The sequence below is a fragment of the Mustela nivalis genome (assembly GCF_964662115.1).
Source record: "Mustela nivalis genome assembly, chromosome: 9".
Classification (NCBI taxonomy): Eukaryota; Metazoa; Chordata; class Mammalia; order Carnivora; family Mustelidae; genus Mustela; species Mustela nivalis.
The window spans coordinates 117,889,198-117,909,067 of NC_139028.1; the positions used below are offsets into that span (position 1 = coordinate 117,889,198).

The 19,870-nt window shown below is 66.3% G+C and overlaps 1 protein-coding gene and 2 long non-coding RNA genes across 3 annotated transcripts; 2 read left to right on the top strand and 1 right to left on the bottom strand.

The window, feature by feature from the left end:
* Positions 1–287: 287 nt before the first annotated feature.
* Positions 288–19,159, bottom strand: SLC67A1 (solute carrier family 67 member 1). Its single transcript, XM_082749236.1, has 10 exons — positions 19,009–19,159; positions 15,660–15,757; positions 14,504–14,664; positions 14,063–14,195; positions 6,930–7,048; positions 6,118–6,225; positions 5,261–5,361; positions 2,841–2,942; positions 2,440–2,560; positions 288–523 (listed from the first exon to the last, which is right to left on the bottom strand). Exons 1-10 carry the CDS (start codon positions 19,150–19,152, stop codon positions 336–338), a joined length of 1,275 nt encoding a protein of 424 aa, XP_082605362.1. The 5' UTR covers positions 19,153–19,159; the 3' UTR covers positions 288–335.
* Positions 9,038–15,653, top strand: LOC309873510. The gene is made up of 3 exons (XR_014316391.1): positions 9,038–9,139; positions 9,252–9,611; positions 15,184–15,653. It is a non-coding gene; the product is annotated as an uncharacterized lncRNA (long non-coding RNA).
* Positions 15,829–17,501, top strand: LOC309873511. The gene is made up of 3 exons (XR_014316392.1): positions 15,829–16,514; positions 16,637–16,839; positions 17,293–17,501. It is a non-coding gene; the product is annotated as an uncharacterized lncRNA (long non-coding RNA).
* Positions 19,160–19,870: the final 711 nt, after the last annotated feature.

Below are 19,870 nucleotides of genomic sequence, written 5' to 3' on the forward strand. Positions count from 1 at the left end.
GAGGCCGAGCGTCGGAGGACTGGGGGTGGGCTGCAAGCTCCGGGTGCCAAGTTGCTCCGCGCTCTCCGGGTGGGGGTGGCAGGGGGGAAGGAGGGGGCAGACTTCTAACCAGACCGCAATGCCCTCCAGGGGGCAGGGCCCAACGCACAAGGTCAACTCGGGCGGCTGCTCTCGCCGGAGCCTGGGGCTCTGCCGCCAGCCCCCTCCTCCAGGAAGCTCTCCAGCCTCTCCGTCCCTCTGGCGCTCACCCCCAACTGCCCTGTTCAACCCACAGGACTTTGCAGAAATTAGGCTGGATGAAGGCTTTATTGCCAGTCTGTGCTCGGGGACTGTGGTCACCGGACTTTGTCCGTCTTCTGGGGCAGAGGCAGTCTCCAGAGCACCAGGAGGACAAGGACATTGGTGGCAAACTGCACGTGGCCAAAGATGGGGACCCCAAAGCTGCGGTAAAGGAGGCCGCCCACGGTGGGCCCCAGGGTGCGAGTCAGGGGCTGCACGGAGGCGCAGAGGCCCAGCATGGTCCCTAAGGGGCGAGGGCAGGGGGGCAAGTCAGGTTCGGCCAGGTCCCTCGGCACCACTGCCCTGGCCACCCCCTCCCGGGACACAGCCAAGGCCTCCCCTGTTCCACACCCCCCACGCGGTCCTGGCCCTGCTGCCCTGGCTCCCTCCACCCAGACCTGTGGGTCTGCTCCTTTTGGACCACCCAGAGGTGGGGCTGAGCCCGCGCCATGGCCCAGAAAGTTCCAGAGCCCCCGAGGAGTTTGGGAGTGGAGCCATAGGCCACAGGCCAGGCCCTGTCCTCCTAGACCTACCAGGGCGATGGCATCCCAATGGGGCCAGGAACCGGGAAGGGTGGGCGTGGGGCTGGGGTCCCGGGCAGGCTGACACCCCCCAGGATCACCCGACAGCCCCCACCCCTCATGTGGACGGATGAGTGCCTCCCCCACCCACTTCCCAGGATCACCTCACTGCCTGAGTCCCCGCTACCAGACACCCCCCACCCCGTCACTACAGCCCTCCCTGCGTCTGTGCCCTGTGCAAGCCACTGTGCATGTGGGTGACATCCACGTGACATGGCCCACAGGGTCCTGGGCTCCTGGGGCTCCCAGCCCCGTGTCTGTCTGTCTCTTTCTCCCGTCTCCCCGCTGGGCCGGCTGGGAGCTGCCTGGTGAGGCCCCGCCTGGGCTCAGGGGCTGGCGTGGGGGAGATTTAAGAGCGGCTTCTCCCATCGCCCACATGCCCTGTAGACACCGGGGAGCAATTACCACCCCCTCTGTGGTCTCGGGTTCCCAGGCTGGTGCTGAGAACCGGCTCCCAGCTCCTTCTGAGCAGAGGGGTGGGGCCTGGGGTTCCCACTGGGCGGGCTCAGTGTGGCCCCAGCGGCTTGGGAGTGCTCGGGCCTCCTCCCTGCCAGGCCCTGGCCCCATCTCTCCACACTTGGCTCCCCTGCCTCCTCCTGGCCTCCCCTGGGTGCCAGCCCACCACTCCAGGACGCCCTCCAGGCCCGGCCGGCCGCCCTGGGGAGAGGCCTTGCCCAGCAGCCACCTGGTTCCCATCTGGGCCTGTAGGCCTCAGTCTGTCCCTTGCGGACAGACAGGTAGATAGAGTGAGGGCTGCTGAGATCTTCACCCTCCACCAGCCGCCGGAGCCCGTGAACTTGGCCTGTCCCAGGCTTGGACCATGCCTGCCAGGAGCGGGGAGGGGGTGGGCAGTAGCCACGGCCCTGTCAGGCCCCGGGGCCCAAGTGTGGATGGGACACTCGGGCCTCACCACACAGAGCTAGGTGCGAAGTGCAGACAGGGGTCCCTGTCTGGGGACACCTGTGTCCTACCCGGCGGGGTGGGGGGAGCCGGGGGCTTCCTAGGTTTGACCAACAGTGACCAACAGCCTTCATGGACTCACTCGTGAAGGACCTCCACGCCCCCTTCCCCCGGTGCCGGGGAGGGAACAGAAGACCGGCTCCTGCCTCCTCCCAGCCTTGCAGGCAAGCCCCTTCCTGTGCGGACCACGCCTGGCCCCCCCGAGCCGCCTTCCTAACTGGCCCCTGCAGGAGACTTTCGGTTCCACACCTCCCTCCACACCTCTGCCCCCCTGGGGTGCCGGGAATGCCATCCTCCTGCTTCGTGAAATCCTGCCCATGCTCCAGAGCCAAGCCAAACACCACCTCCAGGAAGCCCTCTTCCCATCTGCTAGGCCCGGCCCAGCCAGGTGGTGGATTTGCACCTGAGCCAACTCGCTGCCTGACACAGCTGCCCTCGCCCCACCCCCTCTCAGACCCCAGGCCGCCGGCGCCCCTCCGCACTCACTGGGTCCGGGCAGACCCAGCTTGGAACTGGAGGAGCTGCTCTGTCTGAAACGGCCCAGAAAGCTGTCCAGAGAGGAGGGCCCAGGGCCTCCCAGGGCCTGCCCCTCCCTGGCTCCGGGGACTGTGACTCTCACCCGTGTCTGACGCTGGGACAGCCTTGGTCAGCATGCTGTCGGTGACCACGTTGAGGGCGCACAAGCTGAAGACCAGGCCAGGCATCAGGAGGCAGAAGTGGAAGACGTTGGACATCAGGGCCTGGCATGGGGCGGGGCGGGGAGGCCATGGTGACCAGGAGCCACCAGGGGCCGGGTGGAAGGGCCCATCCCTGCAATCCCATGGAGGGCGGCCCCGGGTGGGGTGGAGGGGCTCACTGCATCCTGGGCATGGGCAGAGGGTTGGGGGATGGGCCCGGGACCCCTACTTATTCTCCTGCGAGGTACTGGTCACTCATGACACATCGGATGTGCAGGCGGCTGGGGGCTTACCTCTGTCCCGCCCCCCGACCCTGTATGACAGCCCAGAGGGACATGCTCACCATGGCCAGCCCCACGACCATGAAGACTAGCACGCCGGCCCGGAGCAGGGCCCCCTCGGAGAAGTAGCTGCTCAGCCGGCCGATGACCACGCCCTGAATGACCTGGGGAGACGAGGGGGAGGGGCTGTGGTGGGAGGGGGCTGGACCGGCTGGGGGGTGCCCCCGCAGATGGGGACCTCCCTTGGGGTCCCCTCCCAGCTCTGGCAGCCACCAGGTCCTAGTAGCAGAGTGGGTCCCAAAGTCTGTGTGTGGCCGCAAGGGCTCCGGGGAGAGGGGTGCTGGCCTGGCCCCCCACAGGCCCCTGTGTGCTCATGCAGCACTCAGAGGGCCAGCGGTCCCCTTCAAAGCGAATCTAACAAGACTGCTTTAAAGCAGAACCATAAATGTCCTTTAAAGAAAATCCTACTTTCAGACTTGCTTCCTCAGATTTCTTTGTTTGCTTGTTTTTGTAGAGGAAGGTCTCCTGGGCAGGTCCCTCGGCGCCACACAGCTGGGGGGCTCTCAGCAGCTCGCGAGGGCGAGTCTGGCCCGTCCCCACTCAGACACACCCAGACCCAAACCCCGGAGCGGTGGAGTTGTGCCTCAGTTTCCTGTTCACCTAAACAGTCCTGGACTCCATGCCCCGCAAGTTACTACTGCACGGACCCAGGAGTTAACCAACAGGCCCGTCAGCTCACACCTCCCCCAGCCCTAACGCGGGCCTCCTGAAGCCCCCATGTTCCCCTCTCTGACAGCACCCAGAGCTGGGGGGCCTCGTAAGACCTTGTCCAGCCTCTGCGCGGACCCTGTCTGCAGCCCCACCCCAGTTGAGTAAATTCAGATCCTTCCTGCCCTGCACACTGCCCACCCCCGCCACGGCCTCAGAGGCGAGCCCTCAGCCTCAGCCTGCTCAGCAGCGGGTGAGCTCCCCAACCCTAGGCCCTTTGCACCTGCAGCCCTTCCAGCCCACACCAACCGCCCCATCTAAAGTCGCACCTCTGCCCTTCTGAGGACCCTATTCTCCTGCAGGGTGCTGGTCACCCCGACACATGGGATGTGTAGGCGGCTGGAGGCTTATCTCCATCCCTCCCGACCCCATACTACGCAGCGAAACGGCCTGGGGTGTAGGTGAAGGCACAGCCGGCACACCTCTCGCGGGAAGGTCTGCGACGGACCGAAGGCGGCAGATCCCCAGGGTGGCGCCGCTGTCCCCTCATGTTAGGGCCATCTGGGCTGGCGCTGCCCCCTGGCCCCCAACCCCAGAGGCACCCCCACACCGGGAAGCGGGAAGGGGGTGCTGTGGTCCCCTCGCGGTCACTTCACAGTGGGGCAGGAAGTGGTTGTGGGGGGGGCAGCAGGCGGGAGCCCAGCTGTGAGGCCAGGCGAAGCCTGCGGTGGGGGTGGCCCTCCTGCCCTGGGGGCCTGGGGGCAGGGAGGTGCTGGACAATGGGGGTTTGGGCTTCTCTCTGGAAACACAAGCCCCACCTCTGCCCACAGAGCCTCTAGATGGGGCTGGGGCCCGGCCATCCCCAGGGCCCGGCCACCCCCAGGGGCCACCCTTGCTGTCCCAGGCAGGGTCACCACCGTGCCCCTTGCCCCTGACCCGGCCACAGGCCCCCAGTCTGTCCACCCCCTGCCCGCCGAGGATCTCAGGGGTCTGCTGGCTTTAGCTGACATGCCATCCTAGCCTCCCGGGGGTGGCCATTCAGAACCGGCTCCAGGGACCCCTGACTCTGGCTGTGCTGTCACTGTTTAGTCCATATTGGTGGCGTGTGTCCCCCCAGGCCGGCCCTCCCCGCCTGCCACGCAGAACCGCCCAGGAGCTGCTGTTTCAGCCTGGGGGCCAGAGCGGTGCTGGGCCCAGGGCCGGGGAGCAGATGGCTTGGGGGTGCCAGGAATGTCACGGGCTTCCGGAGCGGTCCAGGACTGCCTTCTCCCCAGACGGTCCCAGAATAGCCCCGTCCGCACTCCGGCTGTTGGGCCGCCGTCCGGGGTGGCGGCAGCACGTCGCCACCTGTCCCCACCACCCCAGGGCCTGGTGCCGGTGCCCAGGGGCGGCTGGGGCGTGGGGCTGGAGCACTGGCCACCTGCCCCACCTGGACACGCGCCTCGGGCATCTCCTGGTGGGCAGCCGCCAGGCTTGGGGCATCTCAGAAGGACAGAGAGTGACTGTCACCCGGTGGGGCCGGTCTGTTCTGAGGGCTTGGCCACGTCATCACTGCATGAGTCACCGTGCTCCCCTCACCGGACGGATCAGGAGTCAGAGACTCCGAGAGCTCGGGGGACCTGCCTGCTTGTGGGTGGGCGGCCTCACCACACGCCCCAGCCACAGTTCACCGTCAGTGCCGCAGGGACACTGAGGCAGGCAGGCTGTGAGGTCCATCGCCTCCGAAGACCCCTGCCCCACCCACCGCACGCCCTGAGCACTGGCAGCCGCTTACCATCTGGAGAACCCCAAAGAAGGCCGTGAGGTAGCCGGCCTCTGCGGCGCCCAGCTGCAAGAAGTCCATGGAGATGATGGAGAACATGACCATGAAGAGTCCTGGGAGAGGGGAGGAGGGGCCGCCTGGTCGTCCCCAAGCTCCTGGCCACAGGGCCCACCTCCCCTGCCGGTGGGCTGGGGACCTGGTCAGGCCACAGCGACCGACGGCGCTCCCAGGGATTTCATGGGGCCGTGGCTGGGGAAGCGTGGCCCCAGAGACCGGTGCAGACTGTGCCCAGGAAGGTCTGAAGCGTCCCTGTGGCCAAGCTGGCGAGAGCCTGGGGCACCCTGCATGAGGGCCGCTGGGAGGTGGGGCCCCAGGGCTGACAGTGTGAGATGCTGTGACCCTGTGCCCACTCATGGCCCCCAGAGACCCCTTTGAATGAAGTCAGCCACTCCGGTCCCATCGCTGTGACCCCGAAGAGCCGATCGGAATCTGGGACAGCCAGTGAGGGCCGGGTCGGGCAGCCCCTGCCTCCGCATTTACCCCTACAGACCCGACCCCAGGACCTTCACTTTCGCAAGGGCAAGAGCTTCCTGGGGGCACCAGCATGAAACCTCCGTGAGTTGGTCTCTGCGCTGCCCCCCAGTGAGAGGACCCCAGAGCAGGGCTCGGAAGCCACAGCGGGGACCCCGAGGACTGAGTGGCAGGTGGGGCCTGCTTCCTGCTCTTCCCCTCCTCACCCGAGCAGCCGTCCGGCCTCACCAGGGAGCCTCTCCTTCTCCGGGACCCACATGACGGGTGACGGCACAGGGAGAGCGTGGAGCGCGGGACACCAGGCAGAGGAAGGGTCTGCACCAGGCTCTGGGACTCACCGGAGGGGAAGCCGGACACCACCTTGATGAGGAACACGGGCAGGACACCGGGCCGCAACAGCAGGCGGCTGATGGCCTTCAGGTCAAACACGCCGGCGTCGGGTCTGCCTGGGGGACCCCGAGAGGCCACTCAGACTGTGCGGTGGCCCACTCCCCAGCTCCCCGACCTGGTCCCCCCGCCCCCGTCTGGCTTTCCCGGGGGTCTCCCTGTATTTGCCTCTTTCTCTGTCCCCTCCCTCCTGACCCCTCAGTCACTGGGCACCAAGGCGTGGGGTCCTCTGCGGGCCCCTCTGTGGAGCCCTGACCTTCCCTTGTGGCCCCAGGAGGCCCCACGTGCCCAGAGAGGCCACCACTCTGCCACCCACCTTGGCGTTGCCCCAGAACCTGCGCCCCGGGGCACCTGCCTCCGTGCGGCTCAGGGTCCTGGCTCACCCCTCCCCGTGGTCCCTCCTGTCCTTCCTGGGCCTCCCCTGCCTCCTGCCTCGGCCTCTCTGAGCACCCCACGCTTTCCTGCCCCGAGACCGCCCCCAGCTCAGCCCCGATGGTGCTGGCAGCCGGGACACGCCCGGCTGCAGAGCGGCTCAGGGAGGGAAAGAGGATGCGAGTGGCCCCTAAATCCTAACCCCCACCCCGCGTGCCTATTGCTTGGAGCGCGTGCTGGGCTCGGCGGGCAGGAAGCCACTGCGGACGCTTTGGTGTGTCCTGGTCATGGCCAGCTCTCCCTGAGGGGAGGCCTGGGGCGCTGGCCGGTGAGGCGGGGGGTGCCTCGGAGCGACCCGGCATCCGGGCACGGTGCACCTGGCGGGGCTCACCTGGCGGGGCCGCCGGAGCATCGGCGCTAACCCCTTTAGTGCTGATGGGGATGCAGGTGACGCTGAGGACGGCTGCCACGAGGTTGGCCACGAGAGCCACGGAGGCCGGACATTGAAGCCTGGGGCGAGAGTAGTGGTCACACAGGACAGGGGTCTCTGGGTGTGGGATCTCCCCCAACGGGATGAAGAAGCAGGTGAAGCTGTCACCGTGCCTGATGTTCCCGTGACAGCGGCAGCCTCTGGCATCCCCGGGTCTGGTGGGGGGTCGGCGGTGGGAGCCGGGGACCTGAGCCCTGGAGGGCCGGGGCGGAGTCTCCCAGGAGACGGTCAGCTCCCGGACTGCCGAGGGTTAGGAAGGCCCCCCGAGGACGGGCTTGGGGCACACGTGTGGGTGTACCTGCGTGTGTGCACGTGTGTGCGTGTGTGGGTGTGTGTGCACATGCACCCTCCGCTCCCAGCCAGGGCGGGGCATCCCACATCTGGGGACCCCGGACTCAGCCCCAGCCTGGTCTTCCCATGTGGAGGAGACCCTGCATGGCTCCGCAGAAGTGGGCCGGCCACGCGTCCTTCCCATTTGACAGAGGAGCAAACTGAGGTCCCTGTCCCCAGATCAGTCCTCGTCCCTCTGGTGGGACTGGAAGGCCTCCTGGGGTGGGGGACGTCTCAGCAGTTCCTTTGAGTGCCACGTGTCTGGGCCTTTGGGCTGGGGGGGAACGACACGGCCCGGGTCGGAACACCAGGACAGGGTGCGCGGGAGGCCGAGGCGTAGGGGTGCAGAGGCCTGGACTGGTTCCACCCGGGGACCCCCACACAGCCCCGTCAGGCCTCCTTCCCCTCCCGCTCCGTAGTCCTCAGGAACCCCTGCTACGGCGCCCCATCTTCCTGCAGGGGGGGCACGCTGGGCTAGGGAAGGGTGCCAGACGCCACGCTCAGGACACGGTCCCGCCTGCCTTCCCAGAGCGCCACCAGGGACCCAGACTCCGCGGGCCCTCAGCTTCTGCGTCGGAGAAAGTCCCTCCCCGTGTGAGTCACCCAGCGGAAACCCAGCCCCTGACTCCCCTGGAAGAGCCAGGTGGCCGGGCAGCCAATGTCACCCGACGTCGCGGGCCCTTCCGATCATTACCATTTCTTGCGGAGGCCGACCTGGGCCGCTCCTGGGGGTGCAGGGGAGAGATGGGAGGGAATGGAAGCTTCTTACGAGCCAGGCCCCTCTCTGACCTTCCAGACCGGCGCATGGCCTCAAAGCCCTTCCCCTCAGCCGTGGAGGAAACTCCTGCACATCCTGCAAGCGCCTTTCTCCGCGAGCCCCTGGCACTCTGCCCGCTGGGCACCGCGTCCTCTGAGAGGGGCCTGCTCCGTTAGATGGCCAGTCTGACCCCAAGGACAAGTGCGCCTGGGAGGACCCTAAGCCAAGACCCCAGGGAACATCAGACCATGGACACACGTGTGGCCTGTTCCCAGGCACCGCGTCCTAACCCAAGCTCACCAGCTCGCCTGTTAGTGACCTCAGGGCATAGATGCAAGGTGCCCTTGGCCCTCCGCGGAGTGCAAAGAAAGGACTTGCCCTGCCCCTCCCCAGCACAGCTCCTGCGTGTGCACACACACGCACACACAGAGCTCCTACAGGAGACATAGGCAGGACAGGCCCTGTCCCATATGGGATCAGGGGGGCTAGGGGGGACATTCCCCCATCTCTAGCCTGGACTGCCCAGGCTCACACAGGTGGTCGGCAGTAGGGCTGGAAGTCGCCGACCCTCCCCTCCCCCACTGGCTCATCTCTGTCCCCCTCCCCACCCCTCGCGACCCCCACTGCCCAGGATGGTGGCTATCCGGGCCTCCTGACCGCCAGGCTTCCCAACCAACGGGCACTTCCACTGACCGACAGGTCAGAGGGTCAGAGGCCTGCGCTCAGCTGCCTGGGAGGGCCAGGGCTGGCAGGGACTGATCTGTGACGCGGGCAGGGACACCCTGGCCCTGACGGCTGGCCCCAGAGAGAAGGCTCTTTCTTCAGGACCTGCGCGTCACTGCTCGGGGCCTGGCGGGCAGGGACAGAACCTGCTTTCTTTGCCAGATGCCCCGGAAATTCGCGGGAGCAGGGGCGGCCGCTTCGATGGCTATTTTGGGAGGCTGGTGACAAGCGAGGGCTGGGTGGTGGCAAGGAGCCAGGCCCCTCCTTGGGGCATCTGACCCACCCCGTAGCGTGAGGGCTGGTAAACTGAAGGGAGCGCGGGGAGTCTGGGGGCCCCGGAGGGAGTGGGAGGGTGCAGCTTCCCAGGGGACGTGGGGGTGTCCTTCTCCACCAGCCCCCTCCAACTCCCCCAGGTCAAGTGCCAGAGGGTGAGCAGAAGGCACGGGGAACAGATGCGGCCGGCCAGCTCAGCAGCCCCCCGCCCTCGCATGGAGGGCCGTCGCCTCGGCCTGGGACTCTCTGGCCTGGTGCCCCCACCGGGAGCTGCTCTGTCCTCCAGGACACAGCTCGGCGCCCCTCTCCAGGGCCCATAGGGTCAGTGCGCCCCCGAGCACGGGGCAGAGTCAACTCCCCTGTGGGGGGCCTCCTGCCTCCTTTGCACAGGATCCCACGGAGCTGCTGTGGGCTTCCTGGAGCCCAGATAGGGACCGAGTGTCAACCACGGAGGCCCGCGACGCTCCCGCTCTGTGTCCGCCCACCCCTTCTGTTCTCGGGTGAGTGACCAACAGGAGGTCGGAGCGATGGAGGCCAGGACGGGGTTCTGGACAGGACTCTGGGCACCCGAGTCTCTGTCCTTTTGCCCTTCTCTGCGGCGACCTTGCTGGGTGACCCGCTCTCCTCAGAGGCAAATGGAGGCCAGCCTCCCCAGACACGCTGTCCGGTACCAGGTTCCCAGGGGCCCCAGAGGGCCCGCCTTTCCTCCCCAGCCCAGGGGCCTCTCATTTGCCAATGGACATCATCAGGAGGGCGGGGGGCCGGGCCATCGGCCCACCCTGCGGGGATGATGTGCATTTGCTCCCCTCCCCCACCCTGTCTGGCCACAAGGTGACAGGACGCCCTCGCCCTGCTCCGAGGCTCCCCTGGCCCCAGGGGGCTCAGGACTCTGCTCTGGAACCCGGAGGACAGGCTGCGGTCGGCAGGACCTAGCCTCCCATGACACCTGGCTGCGAAGGTCACCAGAGTCTGGCCTGGGGCTGGGGCACAGAAGTCACCCTGCCCTACCCAGTCCTTGGATGCCGTAGCTAGAACACTGTCTGAGCATGGAAGCCCTGTGGGGCTGCTCCTGATTCAGCCTCCCTCTGCCTTCCAGGTCCCAGAAAAAAGGCCAGGAAACCCTGCCTGGCCTGACCCTTCTGGCCCTCCATGCTCCCCGAGCACCTGGTCCCCCCACTTCCAACCACGCCGGCCTCCAAGCAGGTCCCAAGCTCCTTCCTGCCCCAGGGCCCTTGCACATGCTTTCCCTCTGCCTGGAACACGGCCCCCAGCCAGCACCTCCATCAGCAGCGGACTTCTCCCTCACCTCTCGGGTCTGAGCCAAGCTTTTGGCCAGCTGGGCCTGGTCTGTGCACTGCCCTGCGCCTGGGACACACAGGGTCCTCCTGCTGGGTCCCTATCCCCCCGCCCCCCACAGTGGGGAGAGCCTGGGGAGAGCCTCGGTGAGCTCCATGAAGGGGAGCAGGCTGCTGGGCGGACCCAGGCGTCCCTCCCGCCGCAGTCATTCAGGGCAGGCGCTTACTCATTAACTTCCAGGGGAAACAGTGGTGTCGCCGTGTCACGGGGCGGAAACCTTCTGTCAGCAGGATAAGGGCTTCCCATTCCCCAGTCAGACCCGAGGCCGAGATAACCTCCCAAGTCCTCAGGGAGATAAGGGGTGTCATAAATTCCCTGAGACACCAAGGGCCCACCAGGCCCAGGAGGGCTGCCCGGGGACCCTGAGGGGCGTCAGCTGGCCTGACCTGCAGGGTCTGTAGCTGGGGGCTGCCCCAGCATCCTCCTCGGTCTCCCTGAACTGCCGTCCTCAGGGGCATCTGTCCAAATCCTGAGGCCCTGCAGGGCACAGAGCCCCCCATACCCGAGACTGTGTGCAGCAGCCCACGGCACTCAGAGTGTGGGGGGCTGCCCGCTCTGAGTCCCACTGTTAGACCCGCCCCCCCACCGTCAGCAGTGTTCCTCCGACAGGTGGCTCCCCTTTCCAGGAATCCCTGGACCCCCCTCCCCGGGGACCTGACTCTGGGCCATGAATCACAGAGCGTCCCCACCTGCTAAGTGACTCAGAGGGAGTCTGGGCCCTCTGCGGGAGCCCAGCCTCCCAGCGGGAGTGGAGTGAGCTCCAGCCTGAGCCCAAACCAGTTAAACCAGTGCCCGTCCCACACCTGGAGGCTGCCAAGGCCACTTCCTCTCTCTGCCCCCTGCTCCCAGGAGGTGGGGGGCATGGCTGAGGACTTTTGGGGGAGGGGTCGCGGGAGGCGCAGTGGGCGGGAAGGTGGAGGCCGGGGAGCCCTCACATTGTGCCTTGGTTTCCACGGAGGAGAGGGAAGGAGGAAGACACAATGTGGCCCTTGCCCCAGGAGGACAGGCCGACAGGGCACTGGCCCCTGCCATGGGGCACTGGGATCCTGGAGCCCACTTGCGCTGGGCCTTGGACAGGCTCCCGGAGCTCCATGGGGGAGACTCACTCCCCCCCGGACCTCGGGTTTTCCCACCCATCCAAGGAAATGTAGGGGCTGTAGAGCACCTTCTATGTTGGGACGGAAGAAGGCGAGGAAGCAAACGGATTGTTCTGGAAGGTAAGGGCAGGCGTGCAGGCCGTCCTGGGGGCTGCTCGAGGAAAGGGCCGTGAGTGGTGTCCTCTGGGCCAGGAGCTGGGACGAAGGGAAGGGAAAGTGACCGCTCGAGGGGATGCGGGGGCGGCGGGGGGGGGCGGACAGCCCGCACGCCGCACGGGGGGGGGGGGCGGACAGCCCGCACGCCGCGCAGGGGGGGGGCCCGGACAGCCCGCACGCCGCGCAGGTCGGCCCGGCTCACAGGTGAGAGCGCCTGTCCCGGGGCCCCGAGGGGCCCGGCGGCCCGCAGTGGCTGGGCTGTTCAGCGTCCAGGTGGGGCCGCACGGGGGGCTCCCCGCTGCGCTGCCTCACCCTCTTCTGCACCCTCTTCACACCCAGGCGACTCACGCGCCCCCAACCTTCCTGGGGTGACTATTAACGCCCTCTTTCTCTTGCTGCCACCACCCTAGCCGCTCACGTGCAGGCAGAACCGTGGTCACAGCCATCCCGTCGGCGCGGTGGGGCTCTCCCCTCTGGGACCCACGTGCCCCTTGGCTTCTGGAATGTTCTCCCGGATCGCCTTCCCTTCATGCCCTCACTGTGCCTCCTCTCCCGTGAAGTACCACGTCAGGGCTCGGGGCTTGGGGCTCGACCTGAACCAGTTCCTAGGCTTGAACACCACCCACATGAGGACACGGCTCGCCCGGCCCGGCCCCGGGGCCCTCAGTTCACACCTGCACCCTACCCGTTGACAAAACCAAGGCAGACCCTGCCCTCTCCCGTCCGGACTGGGCCAGGGGCCACCTGGCGGGTCTCCCTGCAGAGGTCTCGCTCCCACGTTCACACAGTAGCCGGGTCACACCCCTCCCCTGCCCACACCTGACCAGGGCTCCACGGCCCCCCACGTACCTCCCCTCCGTCCCCTCCCTGCCGCCCCACTCTAGCCACACCAGCCTCATCACTCCCCCAACCTCAGGGCCTTTGCATCTGCTGGGTCTTTGCTTCCCCAGACGTCCTCCTGCCTCCCCCGTCACTCCTTAGTGGGAGGTCTTTGCGACCACCTGTCCACCAGCCCTCAGTCTTGCTGTTACTCTCTACCCCATGGGGCTCACCCCAGCGTTAGAGAAATACGTGTCATTTTCCCTTCATCTGAGGACTTGGCCTGTACTGCTCCCTGCCATATCCCGATGGTGGAACCCCAGGGCACTTAGCAGGCTCAGTAAACACCAGCGAGGAACCTGATAGAGGGAGCCCCGCCCTGCCCACGCGGGCCTCTGCCGGAGGAGCCCAGCGGAGACAGACCTGCTCAGGCCAGGCGCTGAGGAGAATGCTGGGGGCGGGGACAGAGACCTCCCTCCGCACTGGGAGTTGGCGCCACAGGGCCACCCTCGCCTCCTGTTCCCCGGTCTCCGGGGATCAGCCATCACCCAGCTGCATCTACTGCCCCTGGGGTCTGTTGCGGAGGGTCACCAGGGTTGGGAGGCCTGGGGTCAGCAGAGGAGGCTGCATGCGCTTGCTTGTGTGTGTGTGTGTGTGTGTGTGATTCCCATGAGTGTGCGTGCGACTCGTGGATGAGTGTGTGTGATTCCTCTATGAGTGTGTGACTCAGATGAGTGTGTGTGATTTGTGGCTGAGTGTGCGATTCATGTATGAGCCTGTGTACGGAGTGCGCGTGTGATTCAGATACCAGCCAGGCCCCGCCCCCCGAGCGACGTCCGCACAGGGTGGATGGGTCACCAGCGGGCACGGCCCCCCTACAGCTGGGCACCCACCTTCCAGACCGAAAGCCAAGACTTGGGTCTGAATGAAGGCAAGGGGCAAGGTCCGATCCTTTGGAGAAACCGATTTTGAGTGGGTGTTGGGGCGCTGGGGGCGGGGGAGGAGGAACAGGGTGGGGCACCAGTCTCCCGGCGGCGGAAATGAGGTGCCGCTCCCTAGGCCGGCGGGGCCTCTCCAGGGCAAGGTGTCTCGCGTCCAAGGTTAAGTAAGGCGCGCTCCGGGCCGCGCTCTGGGGTGCCTGGGACAGACGCGGCTCCGCGCTGTTCCTAAACCTCCGGAAACTGGGTCCGGTTGCCCCCAGCGACCCCCGACCCCGTCCCCCGGGCCACAATGTGCCCACGGGTCAGGCCGGGCCCCGCCTCCAGGACCTGCCCTCTGGTTTCTCTAGGTCCCGACCCCTGAGGGCCAGGCCTCCCCCCAGCTGGGAACCCCTGGGGCGCTCCCTGCCCCGCCCACCTACTAACCCCGCCCACCCACCAACCCCGCCCACCGCGTGTGGCCGGCCGGCTCTCCATTCACCCGGGCCAGGAGGCTGGGCCTGCAGATGGGGAGACCGACGCCTGGTCTCCGCTGTCCTGACCCGCACCCCCGCTCCCGGCCGGGTTCCCGCCGCGGCCACTCACCCGCACGCGGCGCTCAGGGTCCCGCCGAGCAGCGAGCCGGAGATCATGCCGACCCCGAAGCACAGGCCCAGTCGGCCCAGGGCCGCCGGCCGCTCCTCGGGCGCAGACAGGTCCGCGATGACCATCTGAGCGGCTGGGGGTGGAGTGGGGGGTGCTGAGCGGGGCGGCCCCGTCTCAGAGGCCCTTGTGGCCCAGGCCACGCCCCTTCCCCGCCCCCACCTGCTCCCCAGGCCACATCCCCGCGTCACACCTTACCCCCTCCACCCCAGTCCTACTCTCAGGCCCAGACTGGTATGCAGAAGGTGACCTCTGTCCTGCCCTCTGGCTCTGGCCACCCCCAACCTTCCTCAGGGGGCACCCTGGGCCCAGGCTCCCCCCTGCACCACGTGCCCCGCACCTTCCCACCCACAGTCCTCCCGCAGGAGCCCAACCTGGCCCTACCTGGCAGCCCGTGCATGAGGGCGGCAGGCAAGGGCAAGGCATAGAGCAAGGCCACGCCGGGCAGGGCCGGGCTGCAGGCGGCCGCCAGGAGCAGGTAGAAGGCAGAGGCCGCCAGGAAGCTGAGCGTGAACGCCGCCCTTGCACCGTGCTGGTCGGCGAACCTGGGGGCCCGAAGCCATGAGCCCTATGGATACCAGGCAGGGTCCTCTCTCCTCTGCCGCTGACACCCACCCCGTGGGGCTGCCAGGTCTCTAGGCCACAGGGGTCCCCTCATGGCCAAGGAGGGAGACCTGGGTGTGGGATGCTGGGGGAGGGCCCCCACGTGGAGGGCCTGAGTGCCCCAGCCTCTGCTGGGCTCCTCGCCATTTCCTGGGGGTGTCCGGGGCATTTCCACTCCCCTTGAGAAAACCTTGGGGGGCCCCAGCGGAGCCCGGGCCTGCTTGTCCTACAGTAAATGTCTCCCAGGGGCACCTGGGGGGCTCCGAGGGTTAAGGGTCTGCCTTCTGCCTTTCGCGCAGGTCAGGATCCGGGGATCCCCTGGCCCCACCTGGGTCAGGCCCAGGTTAGGGCGGAGCCTGCTTCTCCCTCTGCCCCTCCCCCTGCTCCTACTCTCTCTCTCTCTCAAATAAATAACTAAAATCTTTAAACAAAACAAAACAAAACAAATTCCTGTCTCCTAGGCTCCAGCCTTTTCTCCTCCTGCCCCAGCATCCCCAGGAAACCCACCAGAGCCCCTGCCCGCTGGCTTTCCCGCCTCTGGAGCCCGTTTCCTGCACATCCTGAAGATCCTGCCTCGCTGATCTGGCCTCCTCGGGGTTTGTGGAAGGATGGGTGCTGCCTTGACCCGAACCCAAGAACAACACCCCGCCCCCACTGCCCTGAGGGGTCCTGAAGATTTGCTGGTGGGACCCCCAGCTCAGTGGGCTGGATGTTTGCAGCCACCAGTCTTGCTAGAACAATCCTCTCTCTGGCTGCCACCAGGATTGGTGGATATGGAGGTGGAGGGGTACAGGGTGCCCCCCCGCCTGTGAGGGACCATAGGCCTGTGCTTGGCAGGCCCCTCCTGTGCAGCAGACCCATGCTCAGGTCTGGGAAGCTGGCATGACCCAGCCTGTGACCTCTGAGGGGCGACCCTGCCCACCCCTCCCCTTGGTACCTGCCAAACACGGGCCCCCCCAGAAGCTGAAGCACACCGAAGGCCGTCTGCAGGTAGCCAAAGGCCACGGAATCCAGGCCCAGCTGCCGGGTCAAGTACTGCAAACACAAGAAGGGCGCGAGGGAAGGGTCAGGGGGTCTGGGGTGCGCAGTGGGTGGGGCGTGGGGGAGGTAGCCCTGAAATGGAGGGGAGGGAGGCCTGCCCTCTGGCTCTGACCACGCTGTGGTGTGCCCGTGAGGGGGCCCTGGGCCTGGAACTCAGCTGCCCATAGCGAGGAGCTCCCTGGGGCCTCTGGGTCCGGCTTGCGGGGCCCCGTGCTCAGTAAGGGTGAGGACTGGCCCTCCTTCCCTGCGGCAGGGCACACCTGACCCATCCGAGGCTGCCTGGTGGACTGTGGCATCTTCCGGGGCCAGCAAGAGACGCTCCCCAAATACCCTGATGGCCTCCGGAAGCTGACCCATTTTCCAGCAGGACCCATGCCTGCTCTTGGGGGCTCTTGGGGTCTGCTGGAGCCCACCTGGGGAGGGGAAGGCCGTGACCGGTGTCTCTTCAGGGAATGGGAGGGTTAGCACGCTCTAATCCTGGGACTTCAGTATCTGCACCCTGGCCTCTGAGTTCCTGGCCCCTGCCTCCAGTGATCCTCCCTGTAATGGGTTGAATTGGGTCCCCCCAAAAGTCCTAAAGCTCAGTACTCGGAATGTGACCTTATTTGGAGACAAGAGCCTTTTTTTCATGTTCGGTTAGGCCCCCCGTATGGTGCGTAACCGTCCGCGAGGTGGTCTTCAGCGGATCTGTGGTTAAGTGTAACACTCCGTGCTCATCCCAGCGTGTGCCCTCCTCAATACCCTTCACCCGGTAACCCCTCCCCCCACAGAAGCCCCCGATTGTTTCCTGGGGTCCGTAGTTGGAGATACCGTCTTTGCAGAGGGAACCAAGTTCAAGTGAGGTCATTAGGGTGATCTGGTGTCTTTACACAGAGGGGAATTTTGGACACGGACATGCCCAGCAGGACAGCCACGCTGGAGGACAGACAGGTAGCCACTGGAATATTTGGGGAGGGGCTGGGACCAGCAGAAGCTGAAAGAGGCAGGAAGGACCATCCCCTGGGGGCTTCAGAAGGAGGCCTGAGACCCCGGGGATTCCGACTTGTGGCCTCCAGACTGGGAGACGGCCAGCTTCGGTGACTGTCACGGCAGCCCCAGGACACCAGTAGCCCTCGCCCCGGCCCCGCGCCCTGTACTTTCCCTCAGCTCAGTCAAGGGCATCCCTACGCCTGCTTTGTTTCTCGGGTGCACACCCCTCTCCCCAGTGCAGCTGAAATCCCCCTGCTCCTGGCGTGGGGTGTGGGGTAGGGCTCGGGGTGCTGCTGAGCGCCCCTGGGGAAGCCCGAAGCCCTGCTCTGGGTCGGGTTTCTCCTGTCGGCGCCCCGACCGCACCGTCATCCCACCGTCCCCTAGTGAGGCCGCGTTCTCCCCCGCCCCAGTGTAGCCCACCTTCTCGCTCTCACACCTGCCTCGTCCTCCCTCCCACCCAAGGACCAGCTCCTCTGCTCCATGGTTCACGCGTCCGCCCCTGCAAGCGTTCAGGTCCGAATCCTCGGTGTCGTCCCTGACCACCCCTCTTTCTTGCACAGTCACCTCCAATCCATCGGCAGCTCCTGGGTTCAGCCTTCATGACGGACCTTAAAGCCAGCGGCTTCCTGCCTTCCCCACGGCCAGCGACCTCCTGGCGTCCTGGCCGCCTTCCTGGGGCCTTATGTCCATCTCCCCTTGGGTCACTCCTCTCTAGCTGCGCTGCTCTCACTGCCCCAGGGCCTTTGCATCACCCAGGTTTGCTCAGTTTCCTCTAAGCCTGCCCTCTGGGGGAGGCTTTCCTGTCCCAGCCCGTGGGCCCTCCCAGCGCCTGCAGAAGCCTTCTCTCCCACACAGCACAGTCTAAGCATCGTGGAGGCCATGTCTGCTGTGTTCCAGGTCCTGAGAACAGGATGCACTTGGTAGGTGGTCGGGTAGCATTTGCAGAAAGGAATGTTCCACCCTTGTTCTGTGCCTTTAACTGTCCACGCGTCGCTCCCTGCACCAAGCCTCCTAGGGAGGGATGTTGTGACCCACTGCAGACGACAGGACAGCGCGGCGTCTGGCCAGCCCACATGGCGGCTATGGAGAGGAGTCAGGCCTTGGGAGTTGGGGCGCACCCTTGGGCTGGGAGCTCCCGGCAGCAGAGGCAGGGCCCCTCCCGCTCGGATCCCCGGGCACAGCCTGCTCATGAGAATCCCTTGGGGAATTTTATTTGTATTATTGTTTTTGTTTATTTTTATTTTTTATTTATTTCTTTTAAGATTTTATTTATTTATTTGACAAAGATCACAAGTAGGCAGGGAGGCAGGCAGAGAGAGAGGGAGGGAAGCAGGCTCCCCGCTGAGCAGAGCCAGATGTGGGGCTCGACCCCAGGACCCTGAGAACATGACCTGAGCCGAAGGCAGAGGTTTTAACCCACTGAGCCCCCCAGGCACCGCCGCCCATCCCTGCCGGGAACTTTAAAAAGTGGCCGGTAGCTGTGCTATGGCCGCACACGGACCAGATGGGAAAGGCCCTCGGGGACATCCAAAGCCCCCTGGGTGCTGCTGCCCGGGGAGGGGGAGACCCAGGCCAGGCCCACGTGGGGTCTGTGGACAGACGGAACCAGCTGGCAAGCAAAGGCGGACTCTACGGACAGCGGTGGGTAGGCACCAAGCGCTGACCATGGCCGAGTAGCCAACCGCCTACGCTTACCGGGCAGAGTTCCAGACCAGGGGAGGCAGCTGGGGAAGAGATGGGGCCAGCCCCGCCCTCACGCCCTGGTCGGGGAGACAGAAATAATTTAATATTGTGGGACAGGAAGTGGGGCGTTGGGCAACCTACAGGAGGACTGACCCAGCACGACCTGGGTGGAAGGGAAGAGGTTCCAGGGTCTGGGCAGGTGTTGGGAGGGAAGGCTCCCTGCCGAGGAGACCTGAGCCCAGAGGCCTGAGCCAGGACGGGCGGGAGCCCCGTGGCTGCTGGGACAGAGGATCGATAGGGCAACGGCCCGGGCGGGGCGGGAGGGACAGAGCCAGGCCAGCCAGGGGGAGGGGCGCTGCCCCCACAAGGGCTGCGTGGCCGTGGGGGTGGCTCTCTGTGGCCCCTCCCTGGGTCTGCCCTGCACCGGGGCCCAGAAAGTGCTGATGGAGAGCCCAGGAGGCACAGCCCCCGGGGTCCCCAGTGAGGGGCCTGGACAGCCCTGGGCCCCCACTCCCAGCTCCTGCCGTTGCCCGGAGGGAGGAGAGGGATGATGGGGCGTGCGGGTGGCTGGCGGCCCGGGGGAGGGTACTCACCGGCATGATGGAGAACCGCATGAAAAGACAGGTGAGCTCCAGGGCCACCAGCACGTAGGAGAGTATGACGACCTGGGAACGGCCCAGGGAGCCCATCCTGCTGGAACGCTGGCCGTGGCCCCCAGCGGCTCCGGTTCCCCGCATCCCGGGCAGGTGTGGTGGGAGAGCCCGGATGGATCTGAGCAGGAGGCCGGCACAGTGGGCAGGGTCCAAAAGTCGTGCCGCGCTGGGCAAGGGTGCTGAGTCACAGGGCGGGAGGCGGGCAGCGCCCGGCCTGTCGTCGGCGAGAGGGCCTGCGGGAGAGGCCGGTGCTGCAGGACCCTGAACTGGGCTTCGAGCCACCTGCTGTGTGACCTTCGGAGAACATGGCAGGCGGCCCTCCCCCTCCGCCAGGGACAGCTCCGGGTCTGTGGGGGCACAGCTCCCGTGGAGCCGGACGCAGACCCCACCTGCGAGGGCGGGCTAGGCTCCGCGGCTCTCCTTACACGAGAAGGCACCAGCGCCCCATCTTGAGAGCGAAGCCCGTCTTAGAGGCCCGGACGGCTGAATGAACTCCAGTTCAGGTAGGTGCCTCCCGCGGGTGTGGGCTGATAGATTTGGGGTCTCTGTTATTGGGTGGGAGACTCCTCAGGCCCACAACGTCCCCCCACCCCCATGGAGCAGCTTAACCCCCTCGCCCAGTCCTCCAGCCAGAGCCCAAGGGGGCTTCCGAGTGGCCCGAGGATGGAGTCGGGGCCACAGCTGGGCCTTCCGGGCCCCTAGGGCAGGGCAGCTCTTCCTGGCCTCTAGCCCGCAACCGGCAGAAACCAGCTTTTGTGGCTCGGTGGAAGCCTCCCCAGAGTTTTACTAAGTGAACGCTGGA

Excerpts from the sequence above, each read along its gene's own strand:
- SLC67A1 (XM_082749236.1), bottom strand. The coding sequence starts at position 19,152 with ATGCGGGGAACCGGAGCCGCTGGGGGCCACGGCCAGCGTTCCAGCAGG. Across the intron at positions 14,665-15,659 it reads GGGGGGCCCGTGTTTGGCAG|GTTCGCCGACCAGCACGGTG; the intron begins GTACCAAGGGGA and ends TCGGGCCCCCAG. Across the intron at positions 2,561-2,840 it reads TGGTCGTGGGGCTGGCCATG|GCCCTGATGTCCAACGTCTT; the intron begins GTGAGCATGTCC and ends GCCCCATGCCAG.